This window comes from Manacus vitellinus, unplaced genomic scaffold (genome assembly GCF_001715985.3).
Source record: "Manacus vitellinus isolate BGI_N305 unplaced genomic scaffold, ASM171598v3 scaffold_5_pilon, whole genome shotgun sequence".
Classification (NCBI taxonomy): domain Eukaryota; kingdom Metazoa; phylum Chordata; class Aves; order Passeriformes; family Pipridae; genus Manacus; species Manacus vitellinus.
In genome coordinates, this window is record NW_021940682.1 from 27166625 (window position 1) to 27190455 (window position 23831).

At 35.8% G+C, this 23831-nt stretch overlaps 1 protein-coding gene across 13 annotated transcripts in view; it reads left to right on the forward strand.

Moving 5' to 3' along the window:
- PPFIA2 (PTPRF interacting protein alpha 2) overlaps positions 1 to 23831 on the forward strand; it is a 330580-nt gene that overhangs the window by 165920 nt on the left and 140829 nt on the right. For 6 of the 13 annotated variants that reach the window (XM_018080360.2, XM_018080361.2, XM_018080364.2 and 3 more), the window contains exon 4: positions 9854 to 9916. The exons of the other annotated variants lie outside the window; for them this stretch is intronic. In XM_018080360.2, coding sequence (XP_017935849.1) covers positions 9854 to 9916 — 63 coding nt within the window. The remainder of the gene's footprint in view (positions 1 to 9853; positions 9917 to 23831) is intronic. 13 annotated transcript variants of the gene reach the window in all.

A 23831-nucleotide genomic window follows, 5' to 3' on the forward strand; every position in this document is an offset into this window, starting at 1 on the left:
AATGTCCCTTCCAACCCAAGCCATTCTATGATTCTATGATTTTCAGCACCAATCAGAAAATCCACTGCATTTGGAAACTGTTAAAGTTTTCCTTCCCCATTCTTGCCAGTGAGCAGTGATGCTGCTGCAATGGTGAGGAAATGGCTTTTCAAAGCTAAGTATTGTGTTTTGCCAAGAAAAATGCAATTAAATAATAAAATGCCTTGTCTATACTTGCCATTCCTTAGGAAACAAGGCTGCTGGCTTTTTGGCTAAGAGATGACAGTGCTATATTCAAACAATCTAATTTTAGGCAATCACTCAGATGTTAAGAGTCATATTTGAAGGTACCTGTTTTTCTCCCTCAGAGGTCTGGTATCTTGAGCTTCTATCTTCAAGTACTCTGAATTACATTTGAATTAGGTAAGATGTGCAAATAATTCAATTTCAGATTTCTTGGTACGGATTCGGGGTCACAGTGGCTATTTATTAATCTGTGCTGTCTCCATTTCTTCTCTGTAGAAATGGTCTTTTAACAAGTCAGGGTTCTTTGATCTGCCCTTTCTCAACTGTTAGAAAACTTGCCCTATTAACAAAGCTAAGATCTTCACTACATCATGATGGCTGTTTAAATTATATGTAATTTAAACCATATGTACATATGTTTTATGTGAATTCTTCTGGTAGCTACTAGCTCATATCTTTCTTCTCCCTTTCTAGTTATGTTTTATGAACATTTTCTAGATTATAAATGTAGTATTTGAACTACACATTACATACAGATAAAGTCATATGACAATTTACTAGGTAGATACAGTTGCCAAATTTTCTCTGATGATATGATGTAAAATAAACATTGAAAAGCTGTATTCTTTGTTTTAGCCTCAAGATAATGTTAAACAAATTCTATTTTATTAAAATTACAAAATGTTATTAGTGTTGTTGTCAGATCCTCATGGTTTAAGTTTGGATTTTTACACTAATCGATAAAATACCTTTGTTTTGCAAACTAGGTTCTGTATTTTTTACGTATGCATTTGTCTGTATCTGTAGTTATGATGTACTCAAAAAGCTTGCTTTTGTCTGGATCTGCAGTCTTTCATGTTGCTGTGTGTGTGAGACAGAAAAAAATATAGCCAATATTTATCCAGTGATGCTTTGATGTTAAATTTTTGGCTGTTTGAGTAAGTGTTGCCAGGGTAATGTTTTACTCTTTTTATTATATTTCTTTTCATTGTAGTCAGTGAAGTGTGTGCTCTTGAATTTAGTGTTTTAAGCTGTGCTGTCATCTCACTTTTACACAGGCATGATAATTATTGTTACACTTGAAAATCTTGTTGCTTGGCTAGATATGCAGAGAAACAAGATCATAGGCATCAGGAAACCTTTTCTTCCCTGGGCCATTCCTTGGTCATTGCTTGCTGCAGCATCAGGGACTAGTAGCAGCACAGCAAAGGAAACTAGGCTTGTGGGCGTGCCCTTCTTGCTCCTTTTCTTCAAGTTTCCTGATGTACAAAAGTTCAAGCACCTTTGTCATTATTTTCAACTGATTTTCAACATCGATTTCTGTTTATTTTCATTAAAAAGACATAACTGTTCCTATGCATTCTGTTAGGAAATTTGGTCTGATTTATGCTTCATGTAGCAGAAGGGAATATTGCATATTGAGAAAATAAACGATTTAAAACAAAAATTCCCAAAGCTTATATTTTTCTTGGAGCATTTTAGATTCAGGCTTTCAGTCAGTGGCATATTGAGTTATAAACCAGTGTCAAAAATGACAGTTGAGAAAGAGTTTTAAAAAGCTTTTTTGGATAAACATGCTGGCTTAATACATAAAGACACACAATCCTCAGTCTGCTAATCTTCACTTGCAAAGTTTTATGTTTAATTTAAATCAAAATTGTTTCAGTTCTTCCCTTTACAATTAGAATTTCATTTCATTTTTGAACATACTCTTCTTAATACTATTTTCATGAAAGCTTTCATGGAAAGACTGGCTAGCCTCCCTCTCTCACTTAGCCAAGTTATCAAATGTAGAAACCTACATTTGAACTACTCCTGGAGAGGAATAACCAGTTTTATGTGCACTTCATTCTAAGATAGTGTTGAGGAATACATTCAGTGCAGGTAGCTCATTGTGAGGCTGCAATGTAAGATGCAGGCAGAGCTCTGGGTGGTCAGAGCCCCAGGAAGGGGCAGCAAACTGCTGACCCCATGCATAAGGGCGCAGGGATTTGTGGCCCTATCAGGGGGCCGGAGACTCAGAGACACAGCAGGAGCCAGAGATTCAGGAGGAAGAAAGAGACTTTTGCACGCTTGGACTGTGAGGTTTAAAAGCCCAGGGTTTTCTTTGTTCAGGGTCCCTCCTCAGAGGCATCCAGCTCAGGTTGTTATTTTTTCATTTAGTTATTGCACCAAGATAAAATAATTCTAAGGATCTGGATGTCTGAGACTACTATGGGAAACCTGGGGTCAAGTTTGTAAGGAAACCTGGTCTGACTGTGAGTGTGGGGTGTGTAGCTGTGAAGGAACTTCAGTCCCAGCTCGGGTGGTGCAAATGTGGAACGGAATGGCTCCTGAATGGTCAGATAGGGAAGTTTCCTTAACAATAGATGAACTTTTGTTTTGTATTTTGCTGGTGTAGATTTTTTGCATTTGGGTTTTCTTAACTCCTTGGACTCCGTTGAGTCCATGATGAACATATTGTTTCCATTCCCTGGTGCAGTACAAAGAGGTGAATCTATATGTAAGGTTTAATGTAAATAATACTTTTCAATCCCATAGATACACTAATTTTAGGATTCTTTCAGAGGATAGTAACAGACAGGCTTTTGGTTTGCATCTTCCTCACTTACATCTTTGTTTTCAGCGTAAGTGCTTCCACCTCCTCTGCACTGATATCCTCCAACTTTGGGCTGTATTTCAAGGTGTAGTTTTGCTGCATCTGCCACTGCTCGTTTTTCAAATGACATTAATGTGAAGCTGAACTGATTTCTGACATCTGGCTGTTGCCCAAGGCATTATGAACAGACAGAGAAACCCCAAAATCTTGTTAATTTGTCTTTGATGACGCTTGGCAGCATCATAAGCAGCCTCAGTTCCTGAAACTGTATGTAAATTGTAAATGTATCACTGCACTGCTGTATGCTTGTTTGATATTAGGATGTCTTTTGGTCTCTCAAACAACTGGGGGAAATAGGGGGTGTTTTTTAAATGCAAAGAGAAATACCACTCCTGAAGTCTGTGAATTAGGCTTCTATACTCACACAGAAAAACCAGTAAAATAAAACCAGCAAAGTGCATCCAACTAATGTACATGTATCCCAAGCATACATTATTTATACACACATGAAACGTTCCCTTCTGCCTTTGTTTATAGAAGAAATATTCTCAGAGCTATACTTGCACAGTGCCTAACAAAGTAATAACATAGCAGTTATAATATAAATTACTTTAAATAATAATTGCCGTAAAACAACAGGAGTTCATCTGATGGCCCTGACCTGTTCAAAACCTGCAAATGCTGTACAGTGAGACAGATTGCTTGGAAGCTGGCCCAACAGAGTAGCATTAAATCCCCAAGGAATTAGCAGTATCGTATGCCTGTGCCACTTCTATCTTCAGGAGTAAGCTGATTTTTTTCAGCAATGTCTTCTCCTGAAGGATAACCATTTAAAAGGAACAACCAAACTAAGAACAGTTCTACCAAAACACTTTGCAGACTGCAGCTATCTATGTATCTGTACATGTTTTTCTCTGAGAGGGCAGACTATGAGAAAACTCTATGTGCAACAATGTTAGCCATATTTGCTGGCCTTGTAGAATGAGGTTATAGTTATAAAAGTGGTACCAGTTACTCCTTTTTGTTTGCTCACACTCATGCAGAATAACTGTCTCATGCAGAATAAGAGTCCTCTACAGCCTAGGCAGAGCAAAATGTCTCTCAGGAGTGCAAGAAGGTGCTGCATTCCTGCACTCACCTGGGGCATGTTTCCTTCTGCCTCTTCCTGCTTCCAGGTGATCAGTGGGCAACTTGTCTGTCTAAAGGAGACTTGATGTTCTGGCACATGGCTTCAGGGAAATGAGGGAAATATGCATTACTACAAAATAAAACTATGATTCACTGCCTTGTTTTTTTCTCGATGTAGAAATCTGAGGATTAGGAGAGGAACAGATTCTGAATAGGCTTCACCTGACTTTTATGGGGCAATCAAAGCTGTATGCTGCTGTAGAAAATTGTTTAGGCATGGGATTGTAGTCATATACAGTAAGAATGAGACTACAGGATGCAAAGTTTTCAAATTAGAGCAAGTATGATTAATTGAATGTTTTCAGAATTTTGACTTAGTTTTGCCTCTAACAAAGCTCTGATAGTGCCTGCAATCCATGTCCTGTTTTTGAGATTTCTCTCTTACACAAGATCTATGAGATTTCTGAAACCTACATAGGATCCTCAGGTGTACTTGGGTTCTGTCTATCCTGGATCTGTCAGCAGGTCTGATCTCCAGGGACAATGTGCACATTTTAGCATCAGTCTTAACACACCTTCCTAAACTGCGTTTGTCTTACTGCAGGTCAGTATGTACACATGTGTGAACTGCAGTATCTTCCTTCCCCACAGCCTGAGCTTTGATGAGAAGAGAGATTAGTATTGTAGGCTGGGGCCAGGTCTGGCAGCTGGTTGATTATAGGAGCAGGATTTCAGGGAGTGCATAAAACGCTGTGTCTGGTTATTTTCTTGTCTCTTATTGTTCTTTTTCATTCTCTTTAACTTCCTTCCCTTCCTTCCTTCCTTCCTTCCTTCCTTCCTTCCTTCCTTCCTTCCTTCCTTCCTTCCTTCCTTTTCTTCTTTTCAATGCTAGTCATCAATAAAATGACTTGGAACTAAACCTGGAACATAAATGTCAGACTGTTCACACTTCATTAGACAGAAAACAAGAGTACTCAGCATGATTTCCACAATCCTAGTTTGAAAACCAATCAGTATAACATTCCAACATGTTCATATAGTTTCATATTTTTACACAATATCAAATTTCCAAAAGGACATTAAGGTGCTGGAGCATTTCCAAATAGGGGCAACAAAGCTGGGTCTGGAGCACAAGTCTGATGAGAGAGCTGGGGTTGTTTATCCTGGAGAAAAGGAGGCTTGAGGGGAACCTCATCACTCTCTACAACTACCTGAAACGAGGTTGTAGCCAGGTGGAGGTTGGTCTCTTCTGTCATGTCTCTAGTGAAAGGATGAGAGGAAATGGCCTTAGGTTGCCGTTCCTGGAGTGGTTCTGATTATATATTAAAAGATTTTTTTCACTTAAAAAGTGGTTAGACATTGGAAAAAGTTGCCCAGGGAGGTGGTGAAGTCACCATCTCTGGAAATGCTTAAGAGACCTCTGGGTGTGGCATTTGGGTATATGGTTTAGGGGTGATGGTTGGACTAGATGATCTTGAGGTCTCTTCCAACCTTGATGATTTTGTGATTCTTTGTTTTCTGTACTTGTAATAAAAAAACATAACTTGTAGTCCAAAAAAACTTTATGTGGAGGAAATTTGGACAATTAGACAAGGAAATATTTTCCCTTTTTGCCTAAGAACTATTCAGACACTTCCTTTCTAGGCTCTTTTTTTAACTAAATTTTTAATGATGGAATACCTGCCTGAATTATTTCTGTGCCTCAGTACAGCAGAAAGGCATGATCTTGAGATGTTTTAATGGCTACATGAACTCAAGCTCTGCTTCTGTGATCACTGTTCTGAATCTTTATTTGTTATAATAAATTTTTCCTATGAGAATAGTGTAAATATTTTATACTGTGAGATTTTATTTTAACTATGGTGCTTTTCTGCATTCACATCTTTAAATATTTTGAAAGGGATTAATCAAAGAATAATTAGAAAGTTCAGTCAGTGTGATACAAGTAAACAAATAAATATGAATCTTATTTTCTCTTTAAAATGCTCACTTAATGAGGTATCATCTCACCTTGTTATGCCACGTACCAGTTCTGTGACGAGTCTATCATACAGACTGCAAGGTCTGTCTTTCTACATATTGGGTTTTAAAGAATACATCTTGCCAATTCTTACATGTAGATTTAACTCTGCAGTGATAAGTAGGTCCCTGGACTTCAGTGGGAGTGCTCCCATGGACAAAGCTAAGTGTGTACAGGTCAATATACATACCAGAGAGCTACTGTTGATATAGATGGCTGTAGAGGGTGGTTTCTGTTATTTCTTTTTACTTTTTTTTCTTCAGACTGTCATCATGAAGCATATAATAATTATTAATTTATGTAAAGTGTGTGTGCCTATATATGTACAAATATTACTCTGAGGGAGACTTTTTTTCCTGAGAGTAGGATTATGATTATTTTCTATTAAGTAGGTTCCACTTGTCAGAAACCTAAATCATAGAAGTCAAAAAGAACTGGGGAAGATTCTGGGTTTCTTCAGTGTATCAACACATTAAATTTATTCAGTGAATATCTTTCAATTTTTCAGTAGCTTTTGATACAATTCTATATAAAACCTGAGTTTCTTTTTTATTCCCTGTCCTTATTATTGACATAGCCATGAAATTAGAGCTGTACTGCTCATGTCATAACTGAGGGCAGGAGTTCCTGCCTTATTAGAGCTTTGACTGGGGACTTACTAAGAAAGTTTGGGTTATAATGATGTTGGCATTTAGGAAAATATGGCTTGTTTCATGTGACCTGGATGGCAAGATCACTTGAAAGCCCAGTGTAACTAACCAGTTAAAATTGCAATTGCTATATGTTGTAAGCTCAAGAATATCGGTGTCGGACCTCATGAATTTTCACCTATTTCTCATAGGTTAATTTACAGAATTAACTAAAACTTGTAGTCCTTCCACAGAAACTTGAAATTATAGTCTCATATGTTCTTTGGCACTATTTTCACCTAGTTGTGAAACACAGGCCAGTTTGGTGCATATTTGGGCCATTATTTGTGATTACTCTCTGATGCAGTCTTGGGAACTCCAACAGTTGTAGTTTGGCTGTGCACGCATCTAGATGGAATTTCATAAGTGATGCACTTTCTGGAAATGCTTCAGATGTATCACAGCCTCACACAAGGTTTTTCTATGTAGAAACTCAAAGAGACAAAAAGGAGACTGGAGACATTTCTGAGTCCATCATTAGGATACGCCTTGAGAATCTGCCCCCTCTCCCGCATGTGCTTCATAGTAAATAGCAGCTGAAACTCTCATCCCAAGCAAAAATATATGCATGTTCTAGAGATTAATTTTCAGAATTTTCTCTCCCTGTTAACTTTGTTTTCTCCTCTGATAAACTTCAATTTATACTTATTTTCTGAAGGAGAAAGTCCAAACTGTAATAGAAAGCTTCATCAATATTAGTTCTAATAGATTATAGTTACTGAGGTACAAAGTACTAAGTTGATGCTATACTATTAGCTGTATTCCTGAATGGAATAAATATTTTATCAATGTGTGTGAGATGGGAATTGCTGCAGTACTTACACCGCATAACTTTCATAGATTTTGTGTCTCAAATGATTGCGAGTAAATCTTCATGACAATACAACGTATTTGTCTCAACATGCATAGTTTGAAGACAAACAATTTTAAAATTAATGCACCAATTTTTTATTTTTTATTGAATATTTTTCTTTCCTCTTCCCTTACTCTTGACACTTTAGGTCCTTTAAGTCTAGTTGGATAGGAAGTTATCACAGCTGCAAGGAGATAGCCTTACAGCATTGAAATATCAGGGATTTCTCGTTTCCAAATACGTAAAGTTCCCATAGTAGGCCTGAAGAGTCAAAATACTGGACTTTAAACCTATCAGCTGCTAGAATTGAATTAATTAGAATTCAGTATAATTGAATTCAATAAAATTAATTTTATACCTTTTGTCACTAGGTCTTTAATCACAATTTTACAAGAGGAAAGAGGGGAATATTGTTTCAAGATAATTTGAAAACTTAGCCTAAAGTTATTCAGAGAATATTGCTGTTAACAGTGATGGACAGCAAAGATTATTCAATTAATAGAGCTCAGATGCAGCAGTCAAAAGTATACAGTAGATCTACATTTTTACACGTAAGTGCAAAATTATCAAAAACTGTCATCTATGAGACATACGGATAAAGTTTATAGTGTGTGTGTTTTCTTGTGTTGAAGTATTGTTTATTTAAAACAGTGCCATGCTGACATTATACAGGCTGTATTTTCCTTACAAAATTCTGGAGCAATGGTGGTGTTAGAGGTACATCTAAACATGATACGTGAACTAACCATGAAGTTGCCTTGCATGGAAATGTTCTTTTCAAAGTGAAGTGAAATGAAATCTCCTTTAAGGAGAAAAAAAATAAGCAAAAAAAAACCCAAGAAAAAATCAAAACCAACGAACCAAACAAGCAAAAACCAAAGAACCGCTCCCTCAAGCAATAAAAAGCATAATTATAAAAATATTTTTAAATATTTAAGGGTGTAAATCTAAAGAAGAGAAATCTGACAGAAGCAAGTTAAGAACTTGTCAGCATACATGGAGAATTTTGCTTAAAATTCAAAATTTACTCTTTTTTATGTGACTGATTGCATCATTTTCCTCTAAAATATTGAGAGTTTAAAACTTTTAAATATTTAAAAACTGTTATAACTGACAATGTGAAGATCATAGGAAATATGTGGTTTGTAGATGGATGGACATGGATCCATGCCTGTGAATGTGGTTAAATATACTAAAAATGTATACATTTTTGTTTAATGCAAAAGTAAGACATAATACAGTCAGGTTTAACTTCCTCATAAATTATAACAGTAAATTCATTATAAAACACTTGCAATATGTTGCATTTTCCATATGTTATGTTGTACTATCAAAAATACTTGAATAAAAAAATACTGTCTTTTTGTCTGGTCTAAATACCAGATTTGCTCTACTGAATTGGTAAACAGTCACAAAAATAAAGCTTAGGTCAATATATACTTTGAGAAATTATAAAGCTCAACTATAATTAGCATGAACATTGTATGTATTGTTACATATGCTCTCAACAATGGAAAGAAGTTGTTTAAAGGTTTAGTCTAGAACTGTTGGTTTTTTACATCTGCAACTTTTTGAAAATTTGTGCTATTAATTTCTTCTGAAGTAAATGTTGAAATCTGAAGAAATATCATCTGGTCAGTTTGCCTACTAGATAAGGTCTTTCTAAAGAAGAATTGTATGCTGGGCTCAGCAAAAATAAACAAACAAGTCATGAAAAAAGAGGAAAAGTAACATTCAGTGCTAAAATACATTCTTCAGATAGCTGAAGGGACTTCCAGATTTTTAAATTAACATAGCTTCTTTCCTACTATTTTTCCACTCTTATGATTGTTTAGTGCAACAAAGAAGTCTGAGACAGCATGAAAAAATTATCAATTTAATAGGTAAATTGTACATAATAAGTTAATTTCCTTTGATGTCTTTCCATAAGATGTTTTAATTTGGGGGAGAAGATCCTACTTTCTTTAAACCTCACAAACAGGTAATTGTCTTTCTTTATGCAGAGACCTCAGATTAAAGTCAGCCATTGGAACTATGATTATTTCTCCATACTTATCTGACTGTTTGACAGTACTTCAGAGTCCACTTCTGTCAATGCAGTGCAGAACACCAAAGTGAGTTACTATTTGGTTGTTCTCAGTACCTCATGAGCCAGGAGATGTAACAATACTTTCAATTTCTTTATGTGAATTTCAGTTGAGCCACATTAGTGTTCTCTTAGATCAGCTTGTTTGAGTGCTAATAACATTCATCTGTTGGTATGGTGTAATTTAAATATTCTGTAGCACTGTACAAAATTCTGTTCCATTCAGCAGAATCTCTGTTGCCCCCTTTTTCAGATGACGGTTGCTGCTGGTACGAGCATTGAGAATAACATTCAAAGGACCATATCCTGCCCTAATGTATGTTCAAAATATCTTGGTTTTTTGCGTAATTTAAATGTGAAGCCTCCTTACATGAATTTGATATTTTGTTGCCCATAGAAGCTTGTGCATCTTGAGGTTACTTCACATTATATATTTCAGGGTCAATGAATATTGTACTACAAGTGAGGTCTCAGCCAATCAAAAGTACAAAATTACTGTCATTTCTTTCTATGCAGTCTGATGGTACAGCTAAATAAAGATAATGATAATATATTCATAGTTCCATCTGCATTTACTTTGCTTCCCAGCCAGCTCAATGCTCCTGTCAGTTGAAATCTAGAACAGCAATAGACAAAATGAGGAAAGCAATGAGAGGCTATATTTATTCTACATAACCTTGTTTTAAATTGGGCTTTGATACAAAGGTGTGTAATAATAAATTTGGAAGGAAGGTAATTTCATTTTTCTTGCTTAGACAAATATGTGTCATGACTTAAAATAGAAGGACGGAGGAGTTGCTATTGCTTATGTAAGGTGGAATAAAAATTGTATCTGGTTAACAAAAGAAGTAAACTATTCACTTGTAGTATAATAGGTCATTTATCTTTTTTTACCAAAACTATTCAGATAATGGAAAGCTGTTGGGTCAAAATTGAACTCTTATACATTAATGGGGAAACATTAATGAAAATTGGGATGTACCACAGAGTAAAGAAACTATTTTATAGAACCTATTTTTTATCATGTAATGTGTTTAGTAATTTATTTTTCAGCTATAGATTATCATATTTATAGGGGAACTGGCAGAAGGAATTCTGGATAAATATTTCCATCATCATAAGTTGTTTGGAGATATAGCAAATAATCAAAGTACAAGCACAATCTGGTTAAAGTAACAAAAAGCAAAAAGAAAAAAATACTGTGATTTATTATTGGCAAGAAGGGAATTTGTCCTCCATGTCTGTGAAAAAAATTCATCATCTTAAACCGGTCTTTTTTCTGGAAAGTTTGTGCTCTTAAGAGAACACAAAGAAATTCTTTATACTGCATTCTTAGAAGATACTGCATCTCACTATCTGAATCACTGTGGAATGGTTCTGAATAAATTCCTTCAATAGACCAATATTATAAATTTTTGTCTATGATTTGCAGTGTTCAATTTCCTATGCAAAGGAAAAACACTTCCTCAGTACACAATGTATGAATTATCTCCAGTTTCTTCTGGATTTTCAACATGACTTCTCCAACGCAACTGTAGTATTGCAGTCTGCAATAGTACCATTTTTTATGGAAGTTATTAATATGAAAAACATAGACAGAATTGCTGAGCATGGAAAAATGCACTATTAATATTGGGTTATAGAAGTCTATGCTATTACTTCAAAATTGTTTGGGATCTTTAAGTTTGTTTTCTTTTTTTGGAAAGTACATTAAGACAGGTTATAAATATATGCTTTCTAAAAAGAACAGAATAAAATTTCCTTGGAAAGAAATGTATCAATCTCAACAAGAAAGGGTATAAATCTTAGAACTCATTCAATGCTCTTCTAACTCCATCTCCTGATTTTCCTATCTTAATGTTGTACTTAATGGTTTTGTCTCTGCTCTAGAGACAGTGTAAGCTAGAGTCAGTCTCACCTCTTGGCTCTCCGAAGGTATCAGTCTTTCTCTGTTGACTAAAAAGACGACCTAAAAAGCCATCTTGGCTTAGATACCTTGCTTGTAGGTATCTAGATACCTTGCTTGAAATTACATAATACAAACCCTGTTTTCCCAATTTAAGATGTTTTTTAGGACAAGACTAACCTCACCTGATTTGTAGTCGCCTAAAAACCTGGAGTTCAATTGAGCTATGATGCAGACACTTTCATCGAAGAAAATAAGGTACACCATTTGAAGATAATCCCCTTCTAAAATAGCTTGGATGGATTGTCACTGAAGGGTCTTTTTCTCTCAACTTAAGCAGTAGGTTAGGTGAATATCTTAACCTAGGCATTAAAGACTATTTTCAAAGCTGAAACTTGGAAAAAAAAAAATTAATTCCCATGTAGGTAACAGTGGAAAATCTTGCAATCCAGTCAAAAGACTAGACTTTCATATTTCCCCCTGAAATTTCTCCATGAACTAAAAAGAATTCTTAAATTCTTTAATAAAAAATGTTAGTTTTCACTTCTAGTATAAATGCACAAAAAATAAAAACTTTCATGTTTAAAACTACTGTTTATTTCCTTCCAAAGTGGAAAATAGCACAGTTCAGTTATGAAGTGTGAAACAAGCTTTTGCCATTATTATTTGCTTATAAGCAAAGTTTTTGTCAAGTGATTTTGAGGCCTTAATTTTAGATGTTCTCTTTATAAATAGGTGCAAACAACCAAATGCTTAACTATCAATAAGGAGATACAATATTTGTTCTGTTTTGGACTTCCGAACAATTGTCGATGGAAGTTTATTGTATGCAGATGATTTTTTATACTTCAATTCCTAAAGTTTCTTTTCAGTTTTATCAGATTGTTAGGGCACTGGAACAAGTTCCCCAGAGAAGTTGTGGATACCCCATCCCTGGAAGTGTTCAAGGCCAAGTTGGATGGGGCTTTGAGCAACCTGGTCTAGTGGAAGATGCCCTTGTCTGTGGCAGGGAGTTGGAACTGGATGATCTCTAAGATCCTTTCCAACCCAAAACATTCTATTATTCTATGATTTTTGAATTTATAATTAATAATGACCAAACATTCTGTTAATTACAAAAGAATTCTGTTGAGAGATATAATCCCTATCAACATCTGCATGTCATTCAAAGGCACAAAGCCTTGAGCAAGAGCAAGAAGTGGAAATCTGCACTCAGCTTTTCACTAAGCATGTTGCAGGGAGGACAGCAAGGGAAGGAGGTTCTTTGTACATCTTCTCATGGCACAAGGTCTTCCTGGGGCATGATAACAATTGCAAAAGCAGATCCAGCTTCAGTTTAGAGAAACAGCGTAATTGAAAAGGGTCATCCAAAACTTGATGAATAATTACAAAGTGTTTTATCCATTCCTAAATTCCCTAGTTTCCTGATGATTGGAAACTGTTTATGTAGCTATTCGTTACTGAGTAAAACCCTTCCTCTTAGACTTTTTCCTCAGTATACTTCTATATTATCATTCATTGTTCTTATGTTAATTATAAAAAAATTGCTAAAGGAACAACTTAATGCAATTTGTCACAGATCGGAAACAAAATTAATAAAATAATTTATTTTATTCCATTGAGTTCCAACACCACAATTACTTGTTTAAACCATAGTTTTAATAATAGGCATTAAGACTGTCAAATCTGCAGCCAAAACTATTTGAATACATGCTGAATTTTCAATCACTGGGCTACATTATTCTGAAATGTTTTCTAGTTTCTTGTAATTACTGTGAATTGCATAACTTTGTACTTCTGCCTATTGTGAAAGGGATAACTGTAGAGGATGACCTCAGAAAAACAAAATTTTCAATTAGTATCTGTTGCACTGGTTCAGCATTTTAATTACATGGCATTAATTACACAGTTGTAATTAACTATAAAACTCAGTTATTTAGTCAAAAACGCACCATACATTTGGTTTGGCCTTTCTGGCTCTTGATCTAAGACCTAAAATATACTTCTAGAAGTGCTTATCTAGAAGTAGTATTTGAAATGCTAAAACCATAAAGAAAACATAGAGTAGATTGCTCATGAGACATATAGTCTAAAATATTAAAAAATGCTTTATTAAGCCTGAATAACACCTCTTAGTGTTATTAATAGCAAATGTAAATAGGTTTTTAAATATAAAGGGTGTAAAGTATGTCATTTTGCTTTATGAAAATACACTGCAAGGCTTGCAATAAAGCTGAAACTCAAGGAGAAACTGCTATGTGTTCAAAATTGAGAATCCAGATATTATGGAGATTTCAAGGTACAATTTTGTGGACAGTTTCTCACATATGAAAAAATCTAATTTGTACACTGTTGCTTAGTGAAGTTTACACCTTCCCCGCTATAGGTTTCAATTTACCTTTATTCCCACATAAACTTTTTGTTTCTTGTTTCTTATAGTTATAAAATGTTTGCACAGCAGACACTGAGTGGAGAAATTGATATTACATACAATAATAATACACTATTGCAGGTTATTCTGTATCTTCTAGTGGGATAATAACTACTAAGTTTGCTGTCTTTTGTACAAGATATCTCAAATCATTACTTACTCTGTCTATCTATCTGTCTGTCTGTCTATCTATCTATCTGTCTGTATATCTATCTATCTATCTATATTTTTAACAGATAGATCTTTAAACAATCGCTACAAGTACTATGTACTCTGTAAACACCTTTTCTTGATAAGAAGTAATATCTGTAGATGTACACCTAAAGTACATTGTAATATGCCTGGATGAACATTACTGATGGACATAGAGCCACTCAGAACAGTTTATAATACTTTGATATCTCAATGCCATTGCTTGATGACAGGGATCAGTGCAAGCTAATGGTCAACAAAGACAGGAAACTTTGTATGCAGATCCAGTTGCTGTGGCTGCATGACCTTGAGCTTCTGAAAAATGGTAGTATTAATACTCGTTTTTTACAGCTTTTTAAAGTCAACAGTGAAAATGTAAAGAGCAAAATACTAAAGAAAATGGTGGCGGATGTTAAACATGCTGTGTTTCTTCATTTAAAATAGAACTTTAGTATGTGTTTTTGTAAAATAAAATTGTGCTATATAATAAACAAAAACATACTTCACTGCATATAACTGGAAAGAAAACTAATTATTTAATTTTAATCAAGTGCAAACACAACGCTATTCTTTCATGGAAAAACCACATTTGTTTTCTCTAAGGAGATAGACACCTTCAGGGATTCTTCACTGATCTAGGCAGAAGTTTTAGAGTTTTTGAGTTTAGGTTTTAGAATTCCAGTATATAAGCATAAATTTAAGCTTAATGTGCTTAAATTTTTAACATTTTTTATTGCTTTATGGTTTTAGACAAGATATAGAACATATTTGTAGACATCTTCTACAGGAGCTCTGTAGGAAAACATCATTTTTTTTATATTTTGTCAAACTTGGCAATCATGCAGCATCTTATAAAATTGCTGGTTTTTATTCATCAGCTATCTTAATTCTTTACACTACATCAAGAGGTATTTTAGAAGGGTTACAGTAAGGAGAGGAGAGAGAGAAAGCCTTAAAATATCAGCATATTTATTTTTCTCCTATATTAGAATGAAGCTGTACTTCCAATGATTTACATTTTTTTATATCAAAGATTAAATCCTGCTTATTTTCATAACTTTGTTCATGTGAATAAGCTGTGCATGTCTTTTCTTTAAATTTAAGCCAAATACCTTTATTCTAAAGCAGAAACAATTTTGTCTATGCTCAGAACATTTCACTACATGTGGGAAGAAAAAGGCAGAAGTCTAAACACAATTGCAAACCTCTAGCCTTTCCCAGATTGCTAAAGCTCCATGAGCATTCAGCTCAACTCCCTCAGCTCTTTTTCAATATTTATAAGAATCAGGGATGTACCAGACAGTGACGTACTGCTTGAAGCTACAAACCCATTTTATGTGATCACCCGACCCTTTCAAGCATCAGACACCCTTGGCACAGATGTCTTACTTATGTCTGTGAAAGGAAAAAAATTCCTCTCTGTTGTCAAGCTTTAACCCAAACTCCATAGTTCAAAGTCTCCGGGATTTAGTTCATTCACAAATAAACTTGCAAAGTGAAAAGTAATTTGGATTTGTTCTCACTGCCAATGACTGTGCAGCCCTGTATTTTCAGAGTGACACTGATGTTCTGGCCCGCATTTCCCATTTCCCTGCCACAGGGCCAGCAAATCTCACTGTGCGGTTCAAACTTCTGCCTCTGCTCCAGACCTTCTGACAGGCAACCAGCTGGCAGATCTGCTTCCTGGCCAGCTGTGCTAACTCTGTTAAATCATGAGGTAGAAAGAGAAAGCAGCAATGCTTTTCAGCTGGGGAGATGTATCACTGGCAAATGTATGCTTTGGCAACAGTGTGGTGTCCTGGTCCTCAAGTGTGTGGCTGCTCACTCACAGTAATGCTGTTATGTGCACAGCATCAGTGTCCTGGCAGAGCTTTGCAAGCATTCTAACACTTTCCCATGGCATTTGGACTGACATAGGACCAATGCATTGATTTGAGAGACTGAAAACTGAAAAATGGAAATCAGGAACCTGGAGCTGTAGTAGTGCTTGTAAGGATTTGCAGGAAACAATTCATAGATGATATCTAAGTTTAGAACCTTTTTAATTTTTATATATGTGCTGGGCATGGACACCATTCCATATGGGTAGCTCTGCTGTCGATGACAGTATGGTGATTTATAGGTCCTTATCTGTTGCATCCTGGGAGAGGAAAAAACTTTAAAATCAGTACATCACTATCACGATGAAAGGTCTAGATTGTGTTCACTAGATGTTACTAGGCAGCTTTACTGAGCAGATCGACTGGAATGAAAGAGCGAGGACCCTGAAGCTAGGCCCCCTCTCTCAGTGGCCCACTGAGAGGCTTAGTCATCGCTGTGGGCTGACCTTGGCCAGCAGCCACAGTCCACCCAGCAGCTTCCTCACTCCCCCTCTTCACCAGGACAAGGGGAGGAAATAGGTTGACAAAGCTATAGGTGAAGATACTGGTGGGGAGATCACATACCAGTTACCATGTGGGCAAAGCAGACTTGGCTTAGAGAAAATGAGTTTAATTTATTTCTGATTAAAATAGATATGGACAGTGAGAAACAAAGACAAAGAAAAAATAATAAAATAACACCCACACAGTTTTTCTCAGGCTCAACTTGACTCCTTGACTCCCAACTCCTCCAGTCTCCCACCCTGAGTGGCACAAGGGATTGGGGAATGGGGATTAGGGGCAGTCCATAATAGCTCCTCTCGACTGCTTGTTTTTCCTCCTATGTTTCTCTGCTGCGATGTGGGGTCTTCTGCGGGCTGAAGTGTGGACAGCTGCTCCAGTGCCTGGAGCACCACCTCTTCATCCTCTTCCTTCTCTGATGTCCACACTGCATTTCTCATTCCCTTTTCCTTCCTCTCCTCCTTTGCCTGTTTGTGGGCCTGTGCGGCCCCCCATCGCCAGCACCGGGGCAGCAGTGCCCAAGACACCTGTGCAGCTGTGCTCTGAGCATACTTCACACACACAGAGCTACAAACAGGGCTGAGTGCTGAGATGAAAATGTCCAGCTTTCAGACCTCTCTCTCTGAGCCACCAAATGAAGAAAAGTTAATCACCAGAGGCTTTCTCCCTCTTCTGCATACGCCACATCTAAAAGCAGCTTCCATGTTCTTTCAAGAAAGGACCTGAGAAGCACTTTCCTATATCTTATGTTTTCTTCTAGAATTCACCACTGGTTTTCTGCTTTTTTGTTGTTGTTGTTGGTTGGTTGGTTGATTGTTTGGTTTCCCATCTGCTTCTGAGGCACATCTTCTGTAAGGAAGCTTTCAAGCCACAGAAGGAAGATCTAGATTTGGAAAGAACTATGCTTTGGGGAGAAGAGGAGATTTTCATTGATTTGGTAACATTTTTCCTCTGTATTATTATTGAGAAAAACCTTAGTCCTACCACCAGAAAACAGGTGGGACAAAATCTTTCCATGTCAGAGATTTAATGCATAGTTTTGTAGAGAACAATGATGCTTCTAAATACTTTCCTTTACTACTCTTCTGGAATTTGCATTTTTCTCAGAAAAGAGGAATACAGAAGAGCCACCAGCACTTAATGACTGGGAAATAACTCATTTGGCAAAAGGTAGTTGGCAAATTCCTTTGAAAGAATAAAAGAACATCATCCATCCCAGGGTGTGTGAAAAAATAAATCAGCTCAGATTCAGTTTATTTCTGTATTTAGAAATATGCTGTGTTTGTGGTGAACAGCTTTTGCTTAGTGAAGCTGGGAGGCTTTCTTTCTTGCTGTTGCAACACCTTTGCTGGAAATGAGGGAAGGCAGAGGAGGAAGCTCTCCCTGTGCAAAAGGGAAAAGTTCCTAGACTAGAACAAACTAACAATTAAATTGAAAAGGGCACCAAGGACTGGAAGGGGGGGAAATAATGATGAGTCATTAGTGTGGAGTCTGGAAGCAGGTGGAGGATGAGACACACCAGTGGGAACAGGGACTGGTGGCTCTGGGGGAGGGACATGAACTGAGATGGATGAGAAGAGTGGAGAAGGAAGTTTCAATGGCACAGTTCTCCCGACTGAAAAGACAGATGCCAAGTTTACAGGAAAGATGTCTCAGGGAGGATGAAAGTGGGACAGAGGTGCCCCCTCATAATTTATTCTGAGTTTCAACACACAAAACTATGAATGACAGGTGGCACTTGTTAGGTCTGGACATTTCTACTTCTAATTCTCTGTTCAGCCCAGATTCGATGCTCTAGATAAGGCATATCTAACATGCTAATGAGAAAATTATTCATTCCACTTTGGTTTTGGGAATTTATAGAGGTTGTATTACCAAATATACCTGTGAACTCCTTAGACTTATGGGTTAGTTCTAAGTCAGTGAAATACTCAATGTCACACTAAGCTGTATATTGCACTTAATTAAATATTTTAAGAGAAACACACTAACTATTAGTTCAACCACTCAACTTGGTAAAAGTTCAGCTTACAGACAACAATAATCCTGCTATTGGCACCTAGATAACACTCTTGCACTCTTCTAATACTGTAATTATATATATATATACACAAATACATGACATTTTGAGTGGTGGTTAGAAAGTTCGTTGTAATTGTTTCCCCAGCCAATAATTCTGGTTTATTAAATTGCTAATAGTTGTCTGCTAGAAGAAGAAACAAACATGCCCCGAGAAAGAAAAGGAATTATTTCAAAGGTCAATATTACTTAAGCACTTGTTTCATGCTTACAGCAGATTGGAGTTAAGAATAATTGGAAAGCATACTGATATTGTAAGTGACAGATCAGAGGAAAAAGCTTACACCAAAGGTTATAGTCTGAGTTTCCTCAGTGCCTCAAGGATGTCACTGGCTTGAAAATGCATAAATGCTTTATAAAATAATGATGGAATATAATACTAAGGCAAGGATTAACTTGACTTAAGTTTCCCAAAGGAAATGCCAGAGAGAAAGTCTATACTGTTAGAACTGTAAACACTATATCTCAAATACAACATATTCATTTTCTTTGAACCATTTTCTTTGGGTCCATTAAAAGAAATTCATTAAAAGGAACATGCCTTTCAGTGCTGCATCTACATTTTCCTGCTGCTGCAATATAAATTAGTTTATGTTTGGAAAAAGACAGAAGTGGGAATATGATCCTTCTGTAGAGTTTGAATTTCACTTGACCTTTGAATTGCACCATTGTTCTTTCATTCATATGTAGTAAGACCATTAAAAGTTACCTGGGTAGTGATACAATGAATTTTGCAACTCTCTTCTTTTTCTGATTAAATTGTAGATGCCTTTTAATCTAGGTAAATAAAACAAGCACAAAAAACCCCCACCCACACACAAAAAACTCCAGAAAAAACTGAACTAAAACAAAACAAAAAAACCATCAAAAGAAAAAACCTTTAGGAAAGTTTGTCATTCATAAGTTTTTTTTGTTTGATCTTTCTTATATCTACTTTTTATGTATGCAAAATATTAATTTTTCATCTAGATATGTCCATCTTTCAGATTAGATGTTTTAGAGACCCAACAATATCAAATTATTAGCATCAACTGGCTTCTTATTCCATTGCTCTCTGTCTTGTATTTTATGTAGTAAAAGACATAATTACACAGTGGGGCATAATTACAGGGTAAGGAAGAAGTGTGAAGAACCAGATGATTAGAAAGAAGATAAATATTTAACAATTGAAAATAAAGAACAAAAAGAAACATGTTTTGGGACAAGTGAGAAGAAAGAAACCTTATGAAGATATTTCAAGTAAAGCATCCTGTGGTCTGCTAAACATATAAAACTTGCTCTCTCTTAAATACATACTTTTCTATGGGAGGAAGTGTAAGTAGTGTAGGTTTGGTCAGAGCATGTGATTTTACCTTTACCCTAGAACTGTAACAAGTTTCCACTTACAGCTCTTGATGGGCTGTAGAAGAATGTACTGCAGTTGCCCAGATCTCCGTAAACACAAACAGGCATGGTTAATTCTCATGGCGGTCAGAAAGCTCATGTGCCTTGCAATAATATATTTGTTCTTATATTCTTCACTGCTATTTTAATATACAATGCTTTTACTTAAGTGTTACACGTATTTTTAATTAATTGATATGTCAGTCTGTTGTAGAAGATTACTGAAATCTGGAGGTTACTTTTGTCTTGTTACATTTCTTATCCTGGATTCATTTGGTTTTGATTTTTTTGGTTTTTTGGTTGGTTTGTTGTTGTTGTTGGGTTTTTTTCACTTATAACACTAGTAGCTACTGTTTGCATATTTTAGTTTTATTCCCATCAATTTCAATTACTGTTCATATCTCTGCCATTGTTTTGTTTGTTTGCTTTCCTGCTTGCAGTTTAAAGCACTTTTCAAAGTGCTTCATTTTACTGAAAAGAAGACATCACTGTTAATCAGGAAAAGGAGGACTGTATTTTCTGTGTTTATAGTCACAATGTTATTTTGACATAAGAGTATGGCCTATGTTGCTGGTCCACAACTCTGTAAAGGAAGAGGCAGCAATCAAAGCACTGAAGGAGAGCACACACAATACAGAATACAGACTCAGTAAGCTCTAGATTCTACTCTATAAAAGTGTATCATTGAGCTCTCCCCTGGGATTGCTGTTTGTTTGTCAACACAGGTGGCTGTGATGTCTGTCTTCTCCCATTCCAGTTGATTTATCAGGAAAATTGATTATGCATTATGTAGCTGAAGCCAATTATCTGTCATGTTGTCATGGTGACATGTTGTCACAAGTCATCTCTGACTTGTCCCTCTGAATTTACTGCCTCTTTTTTAATACGTAGTTTGTAAGTTCTTTCGGAGAGAAAACATATCTTTCTCTGCTGTCATACTACACAGCAGAATGAAATACTAGCCTTTGAGGTAGGCTTTCTAGTGTAAATTTTTAAGTTATTTAATACGAAATAGATTTGTTGTTTGCATTAAGTGTTACAGTGTAAGAACTGAAGGGAAAGTTACATTACTTTCACTTGGATCAACCAGAGACAACATTCCATATATTGACCTCAATGTGAAAGAGTTTCCAAGTATTGTCATGCTCATGGTAAAACTTTCCAAAGCCCTGTATGGATGGGATGATATATCTAGGTTTCTTAATGTTTTAAAATTACACAAAAATGCCAACTTTCTATGTCAAAATTTGATAGTTTAGATCTTTTCACTTCAAAAGAAGTTTACTGGTTTGGATTTTGAAGCTTGATTTTTGAGATGGACATCTGAAGTCAGACTCCAAATTCAGGATAGAGGAATCTCAGCTATATAGATTGATAGTTCCATCCTGGAGGAGGAATCTCCTTGGATCTAGGTATCAAGATGCAGATTATTTATTGGAATTAAAAGTTCCTAAAATTGTAGGCATTCCTGGGATCTTGTTTAGCAAAATTTACAGTGGGGGGATAGCTTTCCAACGTGGTTAGCCATGCCACATTAACAGGTCTGATGGAAAGTATGACTGATGACACACATTTCTCATCTGAGTCCCAGTGTGAATTTTTGTCTTGACTGAAAATAGTGCAGTAGGTGCTAGAGAAGTTGCCACCTGGTACTTTTTAGCTATGGGGACTCATTTATGACATTACTACCATAGAAGCATATTTCAACTCAACAGAAATTCAGTTCAGTTCATGGAAAAAGCTTTTGAGTTTGAATCATTCATATGTTGTTACTCCCAAGAGTTTACCAATGCAATTGAGATGCCTGGGAACATTTTGCAGTCCCTTGGAACAGTAGTTTTATTCAGATGCTTTGAAACTCTGACTGTATCCATACTGTGGTCCCATGTTCTGTCCTTTTAGCAGAGACCCAACATAAACTAACATTCTCCACTCATGCCTACATAATAACATCAGTTACTAAGGAATAGAAGAAATCTGAGAGACTTACTGAATTTCAACTACTGAGTTTTCAGAATATCAGAGGCAAGTTCTTTTAGATATTATATATGAGGAAGGTTTATTGTTTAGCACCAAATTTACTTGTTTGAAGATATTTGACATTATCTGGGATTTTAATTTAGAAAAGTGATACAGCAATATTCTGAAATCACAATGCAAGCACAGTATAGCAATCACACTATACAGTGAAATCATTTAATGGACACAATTCCCATTACCATTCTGGTAATAGGTAGAAGTCAGCTCAAAGCTGTTGTTTTCTTCTGAGTCACTTTTGCTATTTGACCAGTATTTGTAACTGTTGGGTTGAGCCACACATACAACTCCCCCATGTTGGTCTGTCTGGCACAGGAAGATAATGCTTTCTGTAGATTACTTTAGAGAAGTCCATTTACATAACCAGTTGACCCTCAACTGATGCAGCCATTTATCTACAATAAAGGCCACATACTGGTCCCCTTGGTGTTGAGGTGAGTTCAGCTTCCGATGTGATAACTGTGGCTACTTCTGGAATTCTTTCCTGAGCTTCTTGGGTTCATCATCCTTGTGTGTCTTCTCTGAGCTTTGTTTTATGGCAGAGGTTCATTGACTGATCACACAGAATTGGCAATATTGCAAATTACAGCAAGTGTTCATGGAAGAACATAAAGAAAATCTTAAACATTTTGTATGTGAATCTCTCCCTTTCTCCATAACAAGTCCAGATGACCACATTCAGATAACAAAGCTGAAGTTTGTAAAATTCACCTTTTTGATTCAAGTCTCCTAGAAAACAGTAGTCCTAATATGGACATTTCATCAATAGATAAATGAAAATATGATAATGCAGAGAGAAAAGGTGAAGAAGACATCATTCATATAAATAATTCCTTCTACTACATCATTAATTCTCTGATAACCAAAAAAGATTTACTTTTAAATGTTTTATAAAGATATCTATGAAATACCATCCAGTTATTACAGAGGAGATATTTAGAGAAAAATTTAAAAGAAATAAAACTTTTAATGTATATTTAAAATTTAAGACACATGTATCTGAAGTTCTAGTGATGACTGCATGCACATATGTTCAAATTGTTGTATATAAGCTACCTAATAACAGACAAATTGTAGAAAAAAATGCAAATCAAGTTGATTGGCTTCCTGAGGCTAAACAGAAGGTAAAACTTTATGCAAAACTCAACATGATCAGAGGGCAAGGATATTTTAAAGTATTTCTATTTCAACAGTTATGGGCTTGCTTGTACACATATATAAAGTGCAAAAAAGGAATAGCTGTTTTATCCCCTGTATTTTTGCAAAATGTCCTCATACAGTTCTCATGCTTGATTTTTTTCTGGCTGAAAAGTGTTTTGATATGATTGCAATGCTTGGGGTTTGTTTGGGGTTTGGGTTTTTGTTGTTTTCAAAGAAGATCTAAAAGAGGATAATGAACACTGGAATGTTGTCACTGCATTTTAATTAATGTAGTCATTTTTTTCTCCCCACTGAATGCAGTTGAAAAATGACTCAAAATTTTAAAGAAACTGTACTTTCTTAGATGTCCATTTACTCTCTCCCACATTAGAACACATTACTTTCTTAGTAAACAAGGCATAGATATTTCACTCTAAATAAAAATAGTTTATTCATAACTTTGGTAATAAAATTTTGGACAAGAAAGACTTGAAATGGAAATGTTAGATAAGACAGAGCTTTACAAAGCACTGAAAACCAATTGATTCAAAAAAGACGAGAAAGAAAAGAGGTGTCACGAGATGTTACCTTCAGTTCTATAATGTGAAATGATTTTCTTGCATTCCAGTATTGCTAAAATAGATGACTACCTACATAGATACCTTCAAGACTTTTAGCAATG